The following is a 15,996-nucleotide window of genomic DNA, read 5'->3' on the forward strand; positions in this document are numbered from 1 at the left end:
ATAGGGTGGATGTGGAGAGTGTGTTTCCTACAGCGGGTGTATCCAGAACTAGAGGGCACAGTCTCAAAACCGAGGGGCGACCTTTTAGAGCAGAGGTAAGGAGGAATTTTTTTTAGCCAGATCTGCGGAATGCTCTACCATAGGCTGTGGTGGAGGCCAAACCCGTGGGTATATTTAAGGCAGAAGTCGATCATTTCATGATTGGTCAAGGCACCAAAGGGTATGGTAAGAAGGCAGGTGTATGTGGTTGAGTGGGACCTGGGATCAGCCATGATGGAAATACAGAGCAGACTCGATGGGGTGAATGGCCTAATTCTGCTCCTATGGCTTATGGTCTAAGGCATATGTGATGTTCACATTCATTTGAAGAGAACTAGAATATAAAAGCAACAATTTAATAGTGAGGCTTTATAAAGCACTGGTGGAGCCTCATTTGAGTATTGAGAGCACATTAGGGCTTCTTATCTTAGAAAGGATGTGCTTACATTGGAGAAGGTTCAAAGGAAGCTCACAAAAATGATTCCAGAACTGAATGGCTTGTCATATGAAGAGCGTTTGGTGGCTCTGGGCCTGTATTTACTGGAATTCAGAAGAATGAGGGGTGACCTCATTGAAACCTATCAAATGGTGAAAGCCCTCAAAGCCCCTGATGGAGCGGACATGGAGAGATGTTTCCTATGCTGGGAGAATCTAAGACTAGAGGACACAGCCTCAGAACAGAGGGGAGTTCTTTTAGAACAGAGATGAGGAATTTCTTTAGCCAGAGAATGGTAAATGTGTGGAATTTGTTGCCACAGGCAGCTGTGGAGACCAAATCTTTATGTATATTTAGGGCAGAAGTTGATAGATCCTTGATTGTTCAGGGCACGAAGGGATTTGGGGAGAAGGTAGAAGATTGGTCTGAGAGGGAAAATGGATCAGTCATGATGAAATGGCTCCTATTTCTTTTGACACAACGTTAGGAAGTTGTGTAGAGGGCTTAAGTTATGAAGGAGCGGACAAAGATCTGGTAAATAGAAATATGAATCATCTGCATTGGTAGGAAGAATAAAAGAGAAACTTATTATCTCAGGTGGGTGGGCACCATGGTCAGCATAGACTGGTTGGGCCAAATGGCCAGAGTGCCTGCTTTATTACTCTGACTCTAAATCAGTCGTTCGTGTGTCTTCTGACTCAGAGAATCTTGATGGTCACGGAACTAAAGAGGAAAGTATGACGATATTTTGCAGGCGGAATATTCTGGATGGGAAATGGGTTGAAACTTATGCTTTGTATAGGGGATTAGTCACGGCTGGAGGGCAACTTGCTCCACGGAAGGCCAATAAATGGGTTCCTTTCCTTACCCACTTTACTCCACAAATGACATTCCTTCCGTAAACTGGATACAACCAAATGTGTTCTACTTCCAGATTCCGGAGTTTAAAGTCTCTGATCCTGATAGACAAACTGAAAAGTCTTGGGCCGAATGGCGTTTTGCGTGCTGTAAACTCAGTTTAATTCGCTCCCCAAGTCTGCAGCTGTCCGTCAATGTCAGACAGGTTCAGTACATTCTACAGAGAATAATCATGGTTAATAATAGCGGGCTAGTGAGGGGCTCTGAGCTCATTCCCAAATTAGAACACTCCCAGAACAAAACTCGCTCGTAATGCTGCTCCGCCTTGGATTCGGAGCGAATTTGCTGAGAAGTATGTCGCAGGTAAGACAGCTACTGCCGCCAGCTTTGTATGGTGTTTCTAAAATACCCCTTGTCAAACTGTTTCTGAAATTGGCCATTTAGGAGCCGCAGATTGTGAAGAAGAAACGGCCGCCAATGAAAGAGGAAGATATCAAAGGAGCTCGGAACAAACTGGCCAGCAAACAGGCAGTCAAATCCAAAACCTACCAGGTTATGCGACAATGTGGTAAGTCTTTTAAAACCTTCTTTCCCGTTCTTCAATATGTTGCAATCCTCGGTATTTTGCCCAATAATTTTCTCTCATCGTTAGCTAACTTTTTGTTCCCCAAGTTATAGTGTAGTTGGTGTGAAAGTCGGCATGGCGGGTAGGACTCACTGTTTTTTTCTTCTCTCTCTCAACAGACACCTTGTAATTTTTTTAAAAATTAAATAAGTATCGCATCTGGAAATTCTCTAAGAGAGAATCTGCAGATGCTGGAAGTTCTCTTATCGTCTGACATCTTGTGAGGTTTCCAAACTTAGAGAAAAGTACCTCCATGTGAGAGAGACGGCTTTCTGTCCGGATTTAACGTCCTACTCTGATTAGTTATTTAATCAACTGTTCCCCACGGTTAACAAAAACCGTTAAATAAACAGGAATGTAGGAATTCAAATAGTGAAGAACAGCTGATGATGTTTTAAGTCAATGATCTTTTACTAGTACTTTGTAAATGAATGTTAATATCCTTACGACCCGGAGCACTAATTTAGTAGAACCCATAACAATAACAGGCCCTTCTGCTCGCCATGTTTTTGCCGAACCAATTAAACTATTGATGCCTAATCGCTTATGCCTGCACCGGGTCCATACCCTTATTTCTCTGCATAGTAAGAGCTGGTCCATAACCTTTCTTTCTCTGCAATGTCGGAATCAGGTTTATTGTCACTGACTTTTACAAGTATAATGCAAAGACATAAAATTACTATCAATCACAAAGTGAGTAGTGCAAAGAATAACGAAGTAGTATTTGTGGGTTCGTGGACCATTCAGAAATACCACAGCAGAGGTGAAGAAGCTGTTCTTGAATCGTTGAGTGTGGACCTTCAGGCTCTGATACTGATGGTAATCATATACTCCATACTGATGGTAATAATGAGAAACATAGAAAACCTACAGCACAATACAGGCCTTTCAGCCCACAAAGCTGTGCCAAACATGTCCTTACCTTAAAAATTACCTAGGGTTACCCATAGCCCTCTATTTTTCTAAGGTCCATGTACCTATCTAGGAGTCTCTTAAAAGATCCTATCATATCTGCCTCCACCACCATCACCGGAAGCCCATTCCACGCACTCACCACTCTGCGTAAAAAAACTTACCCCTGACATCTCCTCTGTACCTACTTCCAAGCACCTCAAAACTGTGCCCTCTCATGCTAGCTATTACAGCCCTGGGAAAAAGCCTCTGACTATCCACACAATCAATGCCTCTCATCATCTTGTAAACCTCTATCAGGTCACCTCTCATCCTCTGTTGCTCCAAGGAGAAAAGGCCAAGTTCACACAACCTATTCTCATAAGGAATGCTCCCCAATCCAGGCAACATCTTTGTAAATCTCCTCTGCACCCTTTCTATGGTTTCCACATCCTTCTTGTAATGAGGTGACCAGAACTGAGCGCAGTACTCCAAGTAGAGTCTGACCAGGGTCCTATATAGCTGCAACATTACCTCTCGGTTCTTAAACTCAATCCCATGATTGATGAAAGCCAATGCACTGTATCCCTTCTTAACCACAGAGTCAACTTGTGTAGCAGCTTTGAGTGTCCTGTGGACTCGGACCCCAAGATCCCTCTGATCCTCTGCACTGCCATGAGTCTTGCCACTAATGCTATATTCTGCCATAATTGACCTACAATCATAGAACACTACAGCACAGAACACAGGCCATTCAGCCCTTCTAGTCTGTGCCAAAACTTTATTCCGCTAGTCCCATTGATCTGCACCCAGTCCATAATCCTCCAGACCTCTCCCATCCATGTATCTATCCAATTTATTCTTAAAACTGAAGAGTGAGCCCGCATTTACCACATCAAATGACAGCTCATTCCATGCTCCCACCACTCTCTGAGTGAAGAAGTTCCCCCTATTGTTCCCCCTAAACCTTTCCACTTTCACCCTAAAGCCATGTCCTCTTGTATTTATCTCTTCTAATCTAAGTGGAAAGATCCTACTCACATTTACTCTGTCTATACCCCTCATAATTTTGTAAACCTCTATCAAATCCCCCCTCTTTCTTCTACGCTCCAAGGAATAAAGTCCTAACCTGTTCAATCTTTCCCTGTAACTCAACTCCTGAAGACCTGGCAACATCCTAGTAAATATTCTCTGCACTCTTAAAATCTTACTGATATCCTTCCTATAGTTCGGTGACCAGAACTGTACACAATACTCCAAATTTGGCCTCACCAATGTCTTATACAACCTCACCATAACATCCCAACTCCTATACTCAATACTTTGATTTATGAATGCCAGGGTGCCAAAAGCCTTCTTTACAACCCTGTCTACCTGTGATGCCACTTTCAGGGAATTATGTATCTGATCTCCCAGGTCCCTTTGTTTCTCCTCACTCCTCAGTGCCCTACCATTTACTGTATATGTCCTACCTTGATTTGTCCTTCCAAAATGCAACATCTCACACTTAGCTGCATTAAATTTCATCTGCCATTTTCTGGCCCATTTTTCCAGTTGGTCCAGATTCTTCTGCAAGCTTTGAAAGCCTTCCTCGCTGTCCACAACGCCTCCAATCTTAGTGTCATGAGCAAACTTGCTGATCCAATTTACCACATTATCATCTAGATCACTGATATAGACAACAAACAACAATGGTTGCAGCACAGATCTCTGAGGCACACAGCTAGTCACAGGCTTCCAGTCTGAAAAGCAATCATCCACTACCACTCTCTGTCTTCTTCCACACAGCCAATGTCAAATCCAGTTTACAGCCTCTCCATAGATACCTGGTGTCTGAAACCTTCTGAACTAACCTCCCATGTGGGACCTTGTCAAATGCCTTACTAAAGTCCATGTATACAACATCCACAGCCTTTCCTTCATCTACTTTCTTGGTTACCTCCTCAAAAAACTCCACAAGATTTGTTAAACATGATCTACCACGCACAAGGCCATGCTGACTATCCTTAATCAGCCCTTGGAGGTCCAAATACTTGTATATCCGATCTCTTAGAACACTTTTCAATAATTTACCTACTACTGATGTCAGACTCACTGGCCTGTAATTACCTGGTTTACTTTTGGAGCCTTTTATAAACGACAGAACAACATGAGCTACCCTCCGATCCTCCAGCACCGCACCCGTGGCTAAGGACATTTAAAATATTTCTGCCAGGGCCGCTGCAATTTCTACACTCGTCTCTCTCAAGGTCCGAGGAAATATCATGTCAAGCCCAGGGGATTTATGTACCTTTATTCGCTGTAAGGCAACAAGCACCTCCTCCCCTTTAATCTCTATATGTTCCATGACACCACTGCTTGTTTCCCATCCTTCCACATACACTATGCCAGTTTCCTGAGTAAATACTGATGCAAAAAAACTGCTTAAGGTCTACCCCATCTCGTGAGGCTCCACACATGAACTACCACTCTGATCTTCTAGAGGACCAATTTTATCCCTTACTGTCCTTTTACTCTTAATATACTTGTAGAAACTCTTCGGGCCTACCTTCACATTATCTGCCAAAGCAACCTCATGTCTTCTTTTTGCCAACCTGATTTCCTCCTTTAGTATTTTCTTACATTTTCTTTACTCTTCAAGTACCTCATTTGTTCCTTGTTGCCTATACCTGCTATACACCTCTTTTTCTTAACCAGTTCGCCAATATCCCTTGAAAACCAAGGTTCCTTATGCCTGTTAACTTTGCCTTTAATCCTGCCAGGAACATGCAAACTCTGCACTTTCAAAATTTTGCCTTTGAAGGCCTTCCACTTACTGAACACATCCTTGCCAGAAAACAACTTATCCCAATCCACTCTTCTAGATCCTTTCTCATTTCCACAAAATTGGCCCTTCTCCAATTTAGAACCTCAACTTGAGGACCAGACCTATCCTTATCCATAATTAACTTGAAACTAATGACATTATTTTCACTGGACCCAAAATGTTCGCCTACGCATACTTCTGTCACCTGACCTGACTGGTTCCCTAATAAGAGATCAAGTATTGCATCCCCTCTCGTAGGTACCTCTATATATTGATCTAGAAAATTTTTCTGAATACATTTGACAAACTCCAAGCCATCTAGCCCTTTCACAGTGTGGGAGACCCAGTCAATACGTGGAAAGTTAAAATCCTCTACTATTACAACTTTCTGTTTCTTACATCAGTCTGCTATCTCTTTACAGATTTGCTTCTCCAATTCTCTCTGACTATTGGGCAGTCTATACAACCCTATTAGTGTGGTCACACCATTCCCGTTCCTCAGCTCCACTCATATGGCCTCTGTAGACAAGCCCTCCGTAGACAAGCCCTCCGGGCTGTCCTGTCTGCGCACAGCTGTGATATTTTCCCTGACTAGTAATGCCACTCCTCCCCCCTTCATCCCTCCCCCTCTATCATGTCTGAAACATCGGAACCCCGGAACATTAAGCTGCCAGTCCTGCTCCTCCTGCAACCAAGTCTCACTAATAGCAATAATGTTGTAATCCCACGTGCCAATCCATGCCCGAAGCTTATCTGCCTTACCTACAATACTCCTTGCATTGAAATAGACGCACCTGAGAACATTTCTATCACGTACAAACCTTTGATTTCTGTCTATACATGCAGCCCTCGTGTGATCTTTATCCTCCTCCACCTCACCATCTGCGTTAACACTCTGGTTCCTCTTGCCCTGCAAATCTGGTTTAAACCCCCGGAGCAGCACAAGCAAATCTACTCGCGAGGATGTTAGTCCCCCTCCAGTTCGGGTGCAAACTGTCCCGTTGAAACAGGTCCCACCTTCCCTGGATCAAAGCCCAATTGTCCAGAAACATGAAGCCCTCCTTCCTGCACCATCTCCTTAGCCATGTATTTAGCTACATTATCTTCCTATTTCTAGCCTCACTAGCACGTGGCACGGATAGCAATCCTGAGATTGCAACCCTGGAGGTCCTGTCCTTCAACTTTGCACCTAACTCCCTAAACTCTCTTTACAGGATCTCCTCCTCCTTCCTATCCACATCATTGGTCCCTACATGGAGCATGACATCTGGCTGCTCACCCTCCCTTCTAAGAATACCAAGAACTCAATACGAGATTGCGGACCCTGGCACCAGGGAGGCAACAGACCATCTGGGATTCTCGATCTCTCCCACAAAACCTCTTATCTGTCCCCCTAACTATCAAATCCCCTATCACTACTGTTCTCCTCTTTTCCTCCTTCCTTTCTGAGCTGAGGGTCCAGTCTCGGTGCCAGAGACGCGACCACTACAACTTATCCCTGGTAGGTCGTCCCCACCAACAATATCCAAAATGGTTGGTGGGAACAGCCACAGGGCTGCTCTGCTCTTTCTGTCTATTCCCCTTCCCTCTCCTGACAGTCACCCAGCTACCTGCCTCCTGACTTTTAGGGGTGACTATCTCCCTGAAACTCCTGTCCATTTCTGCCTCTGCCTCCCGAATGATCCGAGGTTCATCCAGCTCCAGTTCCCTAACTCGGTTTGTCAGAAGCTGCAGTTGGATGCACCTTTTACAGGTGTAGTCATCAGGGACAATTGTGCTGTCCCTGACTCCCCACATACTGCATACGGAGCACTCGACTGCCCTAACTGCTGTCTTCATTTACCTACTCCTAAGTTAATTAAATTAATTAAAGGAACTTACCCAGCCTTACCTCACTGGGAGCAAACTCGCCTTCAGCCTTTACTCACCGAAGCCTCTTGAGCAAAAGCCTCAAAACTCCACTCCTACCCTGAGCCACTCACACACAGGCTGCTCCTCTTCAGTTACCCCTCCTTTTGTTTGTCTCTGCCAATTATCTCAAGTACTCTCTCCCTCTAATCAACTAATCAACAGTTTAACCCTTCAGTTGCCCTCCATGCTCCTTTAAAAGCACACTCACCTCAGCTCCTCAGCTGCTTCCCAGCACTCAGCGCTCTCCCAAGCCCCTCGCTCCTGCCCCTGCTGTGACAGTCCCGCGATCACACTGTCCCAAGTCCCCGCTCCTTTTAAAGCATTCACCTCAGCTCCTCAGCTGCTTCCCAGCACCCAGTGCTCAACCTGTGGAGCTTATCTTTGTTTTTGCACATTTACTTAGAAACTAACGGCACTGTGGTCACTGGATGCAATGTTTTCCCCTACACATACATCTGTTACACAACTGCATCATCTTATTCCCCAATAGCAGATCCAGTTTTGCATGCTCTCTCATTAGGACTTCTACATACTGATGAAAGAAATTTCCCTGAACACATTTGACAAACTTTATCCCACCTAGCTCTTTTACAGTACGGGAATATCAGTCAATATGTGAAAATTTAACATCTCCTACTATAACAACCTATGTTTCTTGCAACAGTCTTCAGACTGTTGGGCAGTCAGTAACATAGACCTATTAATGTGGTCAAACCTTTCCAATTACTCAGTTCCATCCATAACACCTCACTAAATGAGTTTTCCAGTCTGTCCTGATGGAGCACTGCTGTGACATTTTCCGACTAGTAATGCCATCCCCCTTCCTTTAATTCCTCCCACTCAGTCATGTCTAAAACTACAGAACCCCAGAATATTGAACTGTCAGTTTGCCCTTCCTGTGATCACCTCTCAATAAAGGCTACAATTTCATAATTCCACATGTAGATCCATGCCCTGAGCTCATCTGCCTTTCTTATATTTCTTGCATTGAAATATATGCAACTCAGGACATTAGTTGCACCATGCTCAACCTTTTGTTTCCTGACTTTGTTGGAGGTCTTAACAACATGTCTCCACGACCTCTCCACTATCTGATCTGGCACTTTGGTTTCCAACTCCCTGCAAATCTAGGATGGAGTGCCTGTCACATGGGCTGCAGTGTCCTGTATGGTGTTAAATGCTTGAAATGTCAAAGCTGTACTCACCCAGGCTAGTGGAGAGTGTTTCATCACACTCCTGACTTGAGCCTCACATTAGGGGTTTGGGGAGATGGGAGGTGAAATAATCAGCAGAAGATTCCCAGCCTTTGGTCTACTCTTGTAGCCCATGTGTACAGCATATTTTGTAGCTTGTGTTTAACTCCAGTTTGAGTTAAATGTAATTGTCCCCACCTCCACCTCTTTCGACAGCTTGTTCCTTCTGTAAAAAACTTATCCCTCAGGTCCCCTTTAAATTCTTCCCCACTCAGGGAGCAGTTACTCTACTGGGGGTATTCTATAGGCCCCCTGGTAGCAGCAGAGATACCGAGGAGCAGATTGGGAGGCAGATTTTGGAAAGGTGCAAAAATAGCAGAGTTGTTATCATGGGTGACTTTAACTTCCTTAATATTGATTGGCACTTGATTAGTTCCAAGGGTTTAGATGGGGCAGAGTTTGTTAAGTGTGTCCAGGATGGATTCCTGTCACAGTATGTTGATAGGCCGACTAGGGGGAATGCCATACTAGATCTAGCATTAGGTAATGAACTGGATCAGGTCACAGATCTGTCAGTGGGTGAGCATCTGGGGGACAGTGATCACCACTCCCTGACCTTTAGCATTATCATGGAAAAAAATAGAATCAGAGAGGACAGGAAAATTTTTAATTGGGGAAGGGCAAATTATGAGGCTATAAGGCTAGAACTTGTGGGTGTGATCTGGGATGATGTTTTATCAGGGAAATGTACTATGGACATGTGGTCGATGTTTAAGGATCTCTTGCAGGATGTTAGGGATAAATTTGTCCCGGTGAGGAAGATAAAGAATGATAGGGTGAAGGAACCATGAGTGACAAGTGAAGTGGAAAATCTAGTCAGATGGAAGAAGGCAGCATACATGAGGTGAAGGAAGCAAGGATCAGATGGGTCTATTGAGGAATATAGGGTAGCAAGAAAGAAGCTTAAGAAGGGGCTGAGAAGAGCAAGAAGGGGGCATGAGAAGGCCTTTGCGAATAGGGTAAAGGAAAACCCCAAGGCATTCTTCAATTATGTGAAGAACAAAAAGATGACAGGAGTGAAGGTAGGACCAATTAGAGATAAAAGTGGGAAGATGTGCCTGGAGGCTGTGGAAGTGAGCGAGGTCCTCAATGAATACTTCTCTTTGGTATTCACAACTGAGAGGGAACTTGATGACGGTGAGGACAATATGAGTGAGGTTGATGTTCTGGAGCATGTTGATATTATGGGAGAGGAGGTGTTGGAGTTGTTAAAATACATTAGGACGGATAAGTCCCCGGGGCCTGATGGAATATTCCCCAGGCTGCTCCACGAGGAAAGGAAAGAGATTGCTGAACCTCTGGCTAGGATCTTTATGTCCTTGTTGTCCACAGGAATGGTACCGGAGGATTGGATGGAGGTGAATGTTGTCCCCTTGTTCAAAAAAGGTAGTAGGGATAGTCCGGGTAATCATAGACCAGTGAGCCTTACGTCTGTGGTGGGAAAGCTGTTGGAAAAGATTCTTAGAGATAGGATCTATGGGCATTTAGAGAATCATGGTCTGATCAGGGACAGTCAGCATGGCTTTGTGAAGGGCAGATCGTGCCTAACAAGCCTGATTGAGTTCTTTGAGGAGGTGACCAGGCATATAGATGAGGGTAGTGCAGTGGATGTGATCTACATGGATTTTAGTAAGGCATTTGACAAGGTTCCACATGGTAGGCTTATTCAGAAAGTCAGAAGGCATGGGATCCACGGAAGTTTGGCCAGGTGGATTCAGAATTGGCTTGCCTGCAGAAGGCAGAGGGTCGTGGTGGAGTGAGTACATTCAGATTGGAGGGTTGTGACTAGTGGTGTCCCACAAGGATCTGTTCTGGGACCTCTAACTTTTTGTGATTTTTATTAACGACCTGAATGTGGGGGTAGAAGGGTGGGTTGGTAAGTTTGCAGACAACACAAAGGTTGGTGGTGTTGTAGATAGTGTAGAGGATTGTCGAAGATTGCAGAGAGACATTGATAGGATGCAGAAGTGGGCTGAGAAGTGGCAGATGGAGTTCAACCCGGAGAAGTGTGAGGTGGTACACTTTGGAAGGACAAACTCCAAGGCAGAGTACAAAGTAAATGGCAGGATACTTGGTAGTGTGGAGGAGCAGAGAGATCTGAGGGTACATGTCCACAGATCCCTGAAAGTTGCCTCACAGGTAGATAGGGTAGTTAAGAAAGCTTATGGGGTGTTAGCTTTCATAAGTCGAGGGATAGAGTTTAAGAGACGCAATGTAATGATGCAGCTCTATAAAACTCTAGTTAGGCCACACTTGGAGTACTGTGTCCAGTTCTGGTCGTCTCACTATAGGAAGGATGTGGAAGCATTGGAAAGGGTACAGAGGAGATTTACCAGGATGCTGCCTGGTTTAGAGAGTATGGATTATGATCAGAGATTAAGGGAGCTAGGGCTTTACCCTTTGGAGAGAAGGAGGATGAGAGGAGACATGATAGAGGTGTACAAGATATTAAGAGGAATAGACAGAGTGAACAGCCAGCGCCTCTTCCCCAGGGCACCACTGCTCAGTACAAGAGGACATGGCTTTAAGGTAAGGGGAGGGAAGTTCAAGGTGGATATTACAGGAAGGTTTTTCACTCAGAGAGTGGTTGGTGCGTGGAATGCACTGCCTGAGTCAGTGGTGGAGGCAGATACACCAGTGAAATTTAAGAGACTACTAGACAGATATATGGAGGAATTTAAGGTGGAGGGTTATATGGGAGGCAGGATTTGAGGGTCGGCACAACATTATGGGCCAAAGGGCCTGTAATGTGCTGTACTATTCTATGTTCTATGTTCTATGTTTACCTTAGACCTATGCCCTCCAGTTCTTCACGTTCAGGCCCTTTGGCCCATGACATCTCTACCAAATTTTAGACCATCTTGGGACTATTCATTTTATCTATCCCCCTCAGGATTTTATAAATTTCTAAAAAGGTCCCCCTCAGTCTCCTTGGCTACAGGGGAACAGTCCCAGATGTCTAATTTAACCCTATAACTCAAGTCCTCCAGCCACACAACATCCTGCAAATCTTTTCTGCATATCCCATCCTTCCTGTAGTGTAATGACCAGAACTGTACACATTGCTCCAAGTTCGGCCTAACCAATGATACTTACACCTGTAACATGATGTTCCAGCTCCTCTACATTTACCACCTTGTTTACCTGCCTTGTTGTTTTTAAGGAACTATGTATTTGTACCCCAAGGTCTCACTGTTTCACAATACTATCCAGGGCTTTGCCATTTATGATACAAGTCTTTGCCTGGTTTAACTTCCCAAAATACGTGCAATTGTCAGAGTTAAATTCTACTGACCATTCCTTTGTCCATCTAGATCCCATTGTAACTTTAGTCAACCTTTCTCACTATCCATGACACTATCAATTTTGGTGTCATCTCCAGATTTACTAATCGGGCCACCTGCATTCTCATCTAAATCATATGAACAACAAAGACCAGAGGCCTTTAACCTAATCCCTGCAGCACACCACTGTTCATAGGCCTCCGGTCTGAAAACAGCCCTCCATCACTACTATCTGACTCCTTCCAACAGGCTAACTTTATATTCAGTTAACTATCTCAACCTGGATCCCATGTGATCTAATGCTCTAGACCAGCCTATCATGTGAGACCTTGCTAAAGTCCATGAAGACAATGTTCAATGTCCTGTTTTTATCAATTCTTTTGATTATCTTTTCAAAAAACTCAATCAAGCAGGATTTATGAAATCATTGCCAGGACTTGAGGCCCTGAGTTTCAAACTAGGTCTTTATTTCTTGGAGCATAATAAATTGAGAGTTACCTTACAGAGTGGTATAAAACCAAGAGGGGTACAGACCGGGTGAATGTACACAGTCCAATTCCCAGAGAAAGATATACTGACGTTAGAGAGGGTTCAGAGAAGATTCACAAGAATGATTCCAGGAATGAAAGAGATACCGTATGAGGAAGGTCTGGCAGTTCTTGGGCTGTATTCCCTGGAGTTCAGGAGAATGAGGGGGGAATCTCTTAGAAACATTCCGAATGTTAAAAGGCCTGAACAGATTCGATATGGCAAAGTTATTTCCCATGATAGGGGAGTCTAGGACAAGAAGGCACAACTTCAGGATTGAAGGACATCCATTTAGAACAAGATGCGGAGAAATTACTTTAGTCAGAGGGTGGTAAATCTGTGAAATTTGTTGCCACGAGTGGTTGTGGAGGCCAAGTCATTGGGTGTATTTAAGGCAGAGATAGATGGATTCTTGATTAGCCAGGGCATCAAAGGGTATGGGGTGAAGGCAGGGGAGTGGGGATGACTGGAAGAATTGGATCAGCCCATGATTGAATGGCGGAGCAGACTCGATGGGCTGAATTCCTACTTCTGCTCCTATATCTTGTGGTCTTAAAATTTAGAGGCATAGGTTTAAGGTGTGAGGAACCTGTAGACCAAACAAGCAACTTTTTCACATAGAAGGCAGTGCATATACAGATAAAGTTGAGGCAAGTACAGTAACATAATTTAGAAGATACTTGGATAAGTACATAGTTGGGAATGGTTTGCACGGCTTTCTAACCTGGGGATCATGGTCCCCTCAGTTAATGGTAGAGGTCCATGGCAAAACAAACAGGTTGGGAGCCCCTGGTTTAGAGGGATATAGACCAAATGAGACTAGCTCAGGTCAGCACTCCAGACACCAGGGACATGTTAGGTCAAAGGTCTGGTTTCCATACTCTATAATTGATTCCATATTTGCATTCCTTCACAAATTAACATCATGTTGCTCTTCTTCCTATCATTACCTGTGCATTATATGCTGTAGGTTTTCTATGTTTCTATTACCACTACTGGTGAACAACTTAGTCCGAGGAGGAAGGCAGTAGAAGGTTCTGGAGATTGCATGCTCAAGGTCAAGCTAACTGGCTCTAAAAACAATCCTTGAATTTCAGAGAGAGACCTTTGGTAATTTCAGAAACCAATATTATTAAACAGATAAAACACTTTCTGAGTACTGTTTAGGTCGAAGACTGATGATTGCATCTGATTCTGGGTATAATTGAAGAATGACATCAAAGTTTCTTAGAGGGTTCTAAGGAGAGTTACTCAACAGGTAGTAGTGTTGAAGGAATGTAGTGAGCATGGAAGGTTGAGAGGTTAGGAGTTTTCAAAGTCATGGGGAGGTTTGAAAGAATAGGGGGAATTTGTTTTCAGTGGCTGGAAAGTTGAAAGCCAAAGGGCATATTGATGGAGATTGACCAAAGAACCAAAACAACAGATAACAATTTTTTTTAATGCAGCAAGGATAGACTTCCTGAAGAGAAATTTTCAATAGAGGATTAGAAAAACATTTGAAGGTGGAAAATTAATGGAGAAGGACAATTTGGAACCCCTGGCTGAAAAGTCAGTACAACCAAATAAACCATAACCCACAATACTCCCGAAGTAAATGAATAACTTTATTTCTAGTGCCAACCAAGGAATTATTCAGGCAACTGCAAAGCTCAACAAACACAGAGCGCCGCACACTGGCCTTAAGACCAGAAAATAAAACACTGGCTCATTTATGTTAGATCAAACTCATGGTCCATGCATTATCACATTTTATCAAACCATGAAAAGCTGGGAACAGAATGAAGAATATGGAGATGTAGAGGTACACTGGAACCAGGGATTGACTGTGACACCATTGGGTTCATTTTAGGAATGTGATCATTGGGTGTGAGTGGCCATTGGTGTGAATTATTGTGGGGGGGGGGGGAATGGAGGCATTACTGAGTGGAGAATTACTGCTGCCTGGTTAATTTGCTGAGTTTGGTGAGGTTTGTTATGTTTGTGCCAACAGAACAGGAAGGTATGGTCGCTCCCTCTGTCTTTAGCGCTGCAAGAACAGGACAAGAGACCGTGTTCACAAAGGGCACCGAGGATCAACCAAAAAGCATTTTCCAGAAATGATGAAAATTCAGCATTACAGCTGGAAGTTCTGGCCGAGTTGTAACAAGCAGCTTCATTTACAGAGGAACTGTTAAATGCCTAGTCCTAAAGTGTTGCTCGTTTATGAGGAAATGCAATTTATTTTTTATGATTAAAACAAAGCTGCAATAATACTGACCCCACCCAAATATATTCAGTTACAATTCTGGATCAGACTGCTGCATTATTACACAATTCAGAATTTTGAAATAAATAGCCCTGCGGACTTATGACTTCCTTGCACTTGTAATTTTTCACAGAATGTAGATGTACACAGTTTCTGTGTCATTAATGCACACACTCATTTGGATATACACTTACACTCACTGTCTCCCATAAACAGACAAACAACATAACACCAAACAACCAATCATTCACCATAACAAGTAGACGATTAAAGAATTATTTTCCGTCCTCCCTGACACAAAATCCCACAAATACGTATAAAATATTGTGTTGAGGTATGAAGGAGAGGTGTACAAAATCATGATGGACATAGGGTGAATGCACATAATCTTAGATCAGAAGAACATAAGACAGGGAAGCAGAATTAGCCCATTGAAAGCACCATCGAAAGCATTCTGTCTGGAAGCACAATGGCTTGTTATGGCAACTACTTTGCATATGACCGCAAGAAACCTCAGAGTTGTGGACACAGCTCAGCACATTGCAAATATCAGCCTCCCCTCCATAGACTCTGTCTACACACTTCTCACTGCCTCAGTGATGCAGGCAGAACAATCAAAGACCCCACCCACCCTGGACAATGTTGCTATTCCCCTCTCACATCAGGTGGTAGATACAAAAGTCTGAAAGCTGTTATGAGACTTTTGAATGGATTTCCAGTACGATAAGGTGGACTCTTGGTCTCAACTCTATTATTTCCCTGTACACTGCACTTTCCCTGATGTTTTTACACTTTATTCATGTTGTTACTGTTGTACCATTGTTCAATCTCAATGCAGTGTAATGATTTGGGTTAGGGTTAGCACGTCAACCTTCAGCACGTCGAAGAATCATCCGCCTCGGACTCCGACCCCAACTGGCACCACGCCCCCCTGTACATGGGCACCAGCCCCCGGCGTACCATGAACTTTCTCTCTCCGGACTCTGACCACAGATTTGACACCCTGCGGGCTATAAGCTCCGGAAGCCCCAGCTCCGGGTCCGGTTCAGACCGGGATCCTATGGCCGGGACCGTCGGTGCTGCCGCGGTGTCCTGCCGCCCGTCCTATTCCCCTGATACC

At 44.0% G+C, this 15,996-nt stretch overlaps 1 protein-coding gene across 1 annotated transcript; it reads left to right on the forward strand.

The window, feature by feature from the left end:
* The first annotated feature begins 1,549 nt into the window (after positions 1-1,549).
* On the forward strand, positions 1,550-14,980 carry LOC140741678 (musculoskeletal embryonic nuclear protein 1-like). The gene is made up of 3 exons (XM_073071942.1): positions 1,550-1,696; positions 1,778-1,901; positions 14,622-14,980. Exons 1-3 carry the CDS (start codon positions 1,646-1,648, stop codon positions 14,729-14,731), a joined length of 285 nt encoding a protein of 94 aa, XP_072928043.1. The 5' UTR covers positions 1,550-1,645; the 3' UTR covers positions 14,732-14,980.
* The last annotated feature ends 1,016 nt before the right edge of the window (positions 14,981-15,996 follow it).

Source organism: Hemitrygon akajei, chromosome 19 (assembly GCF_048418815.1).
Source record: "Hemitrygon akajei chromosome 19, sHemAka1.3, whole genome shotgun sequence".
In the NCBI taxonomy this organism is placed as follows: domain Eukaryota; kingdom Metazoa; phylum Chordata; class Chondrichthyes; order Myliobatiformes; family Dasyatidae; genus Hemitrygon; species Hemitrygon akajei.

Excerpts from the sequence above, each read along its gene's own strand:
- LOC140741678 (XM_073071942.1), top strand. The coding sequence starts at position 1,646 with ATGCTGCTCCGCCTTGGATTCGGAGCGAATTTGCTGAGAAGTATGTCG. Across the intron at positions 1,697-1,777 it reads TGCTGAGAAGTATGTCGCAG|GAGCCGCAGATTGTGAAGAA; the intron begins GTAAGACAGCTA and ends TTGGCCATTTAG. Across the intron at positions 1,902-14,621 it reads CCAGGTTATGCGACAATGTG|AACAGGAAGGTATGGTCGCT; the intron begins GTAAGTCTTTTA and ends TTGTGCCAACAG.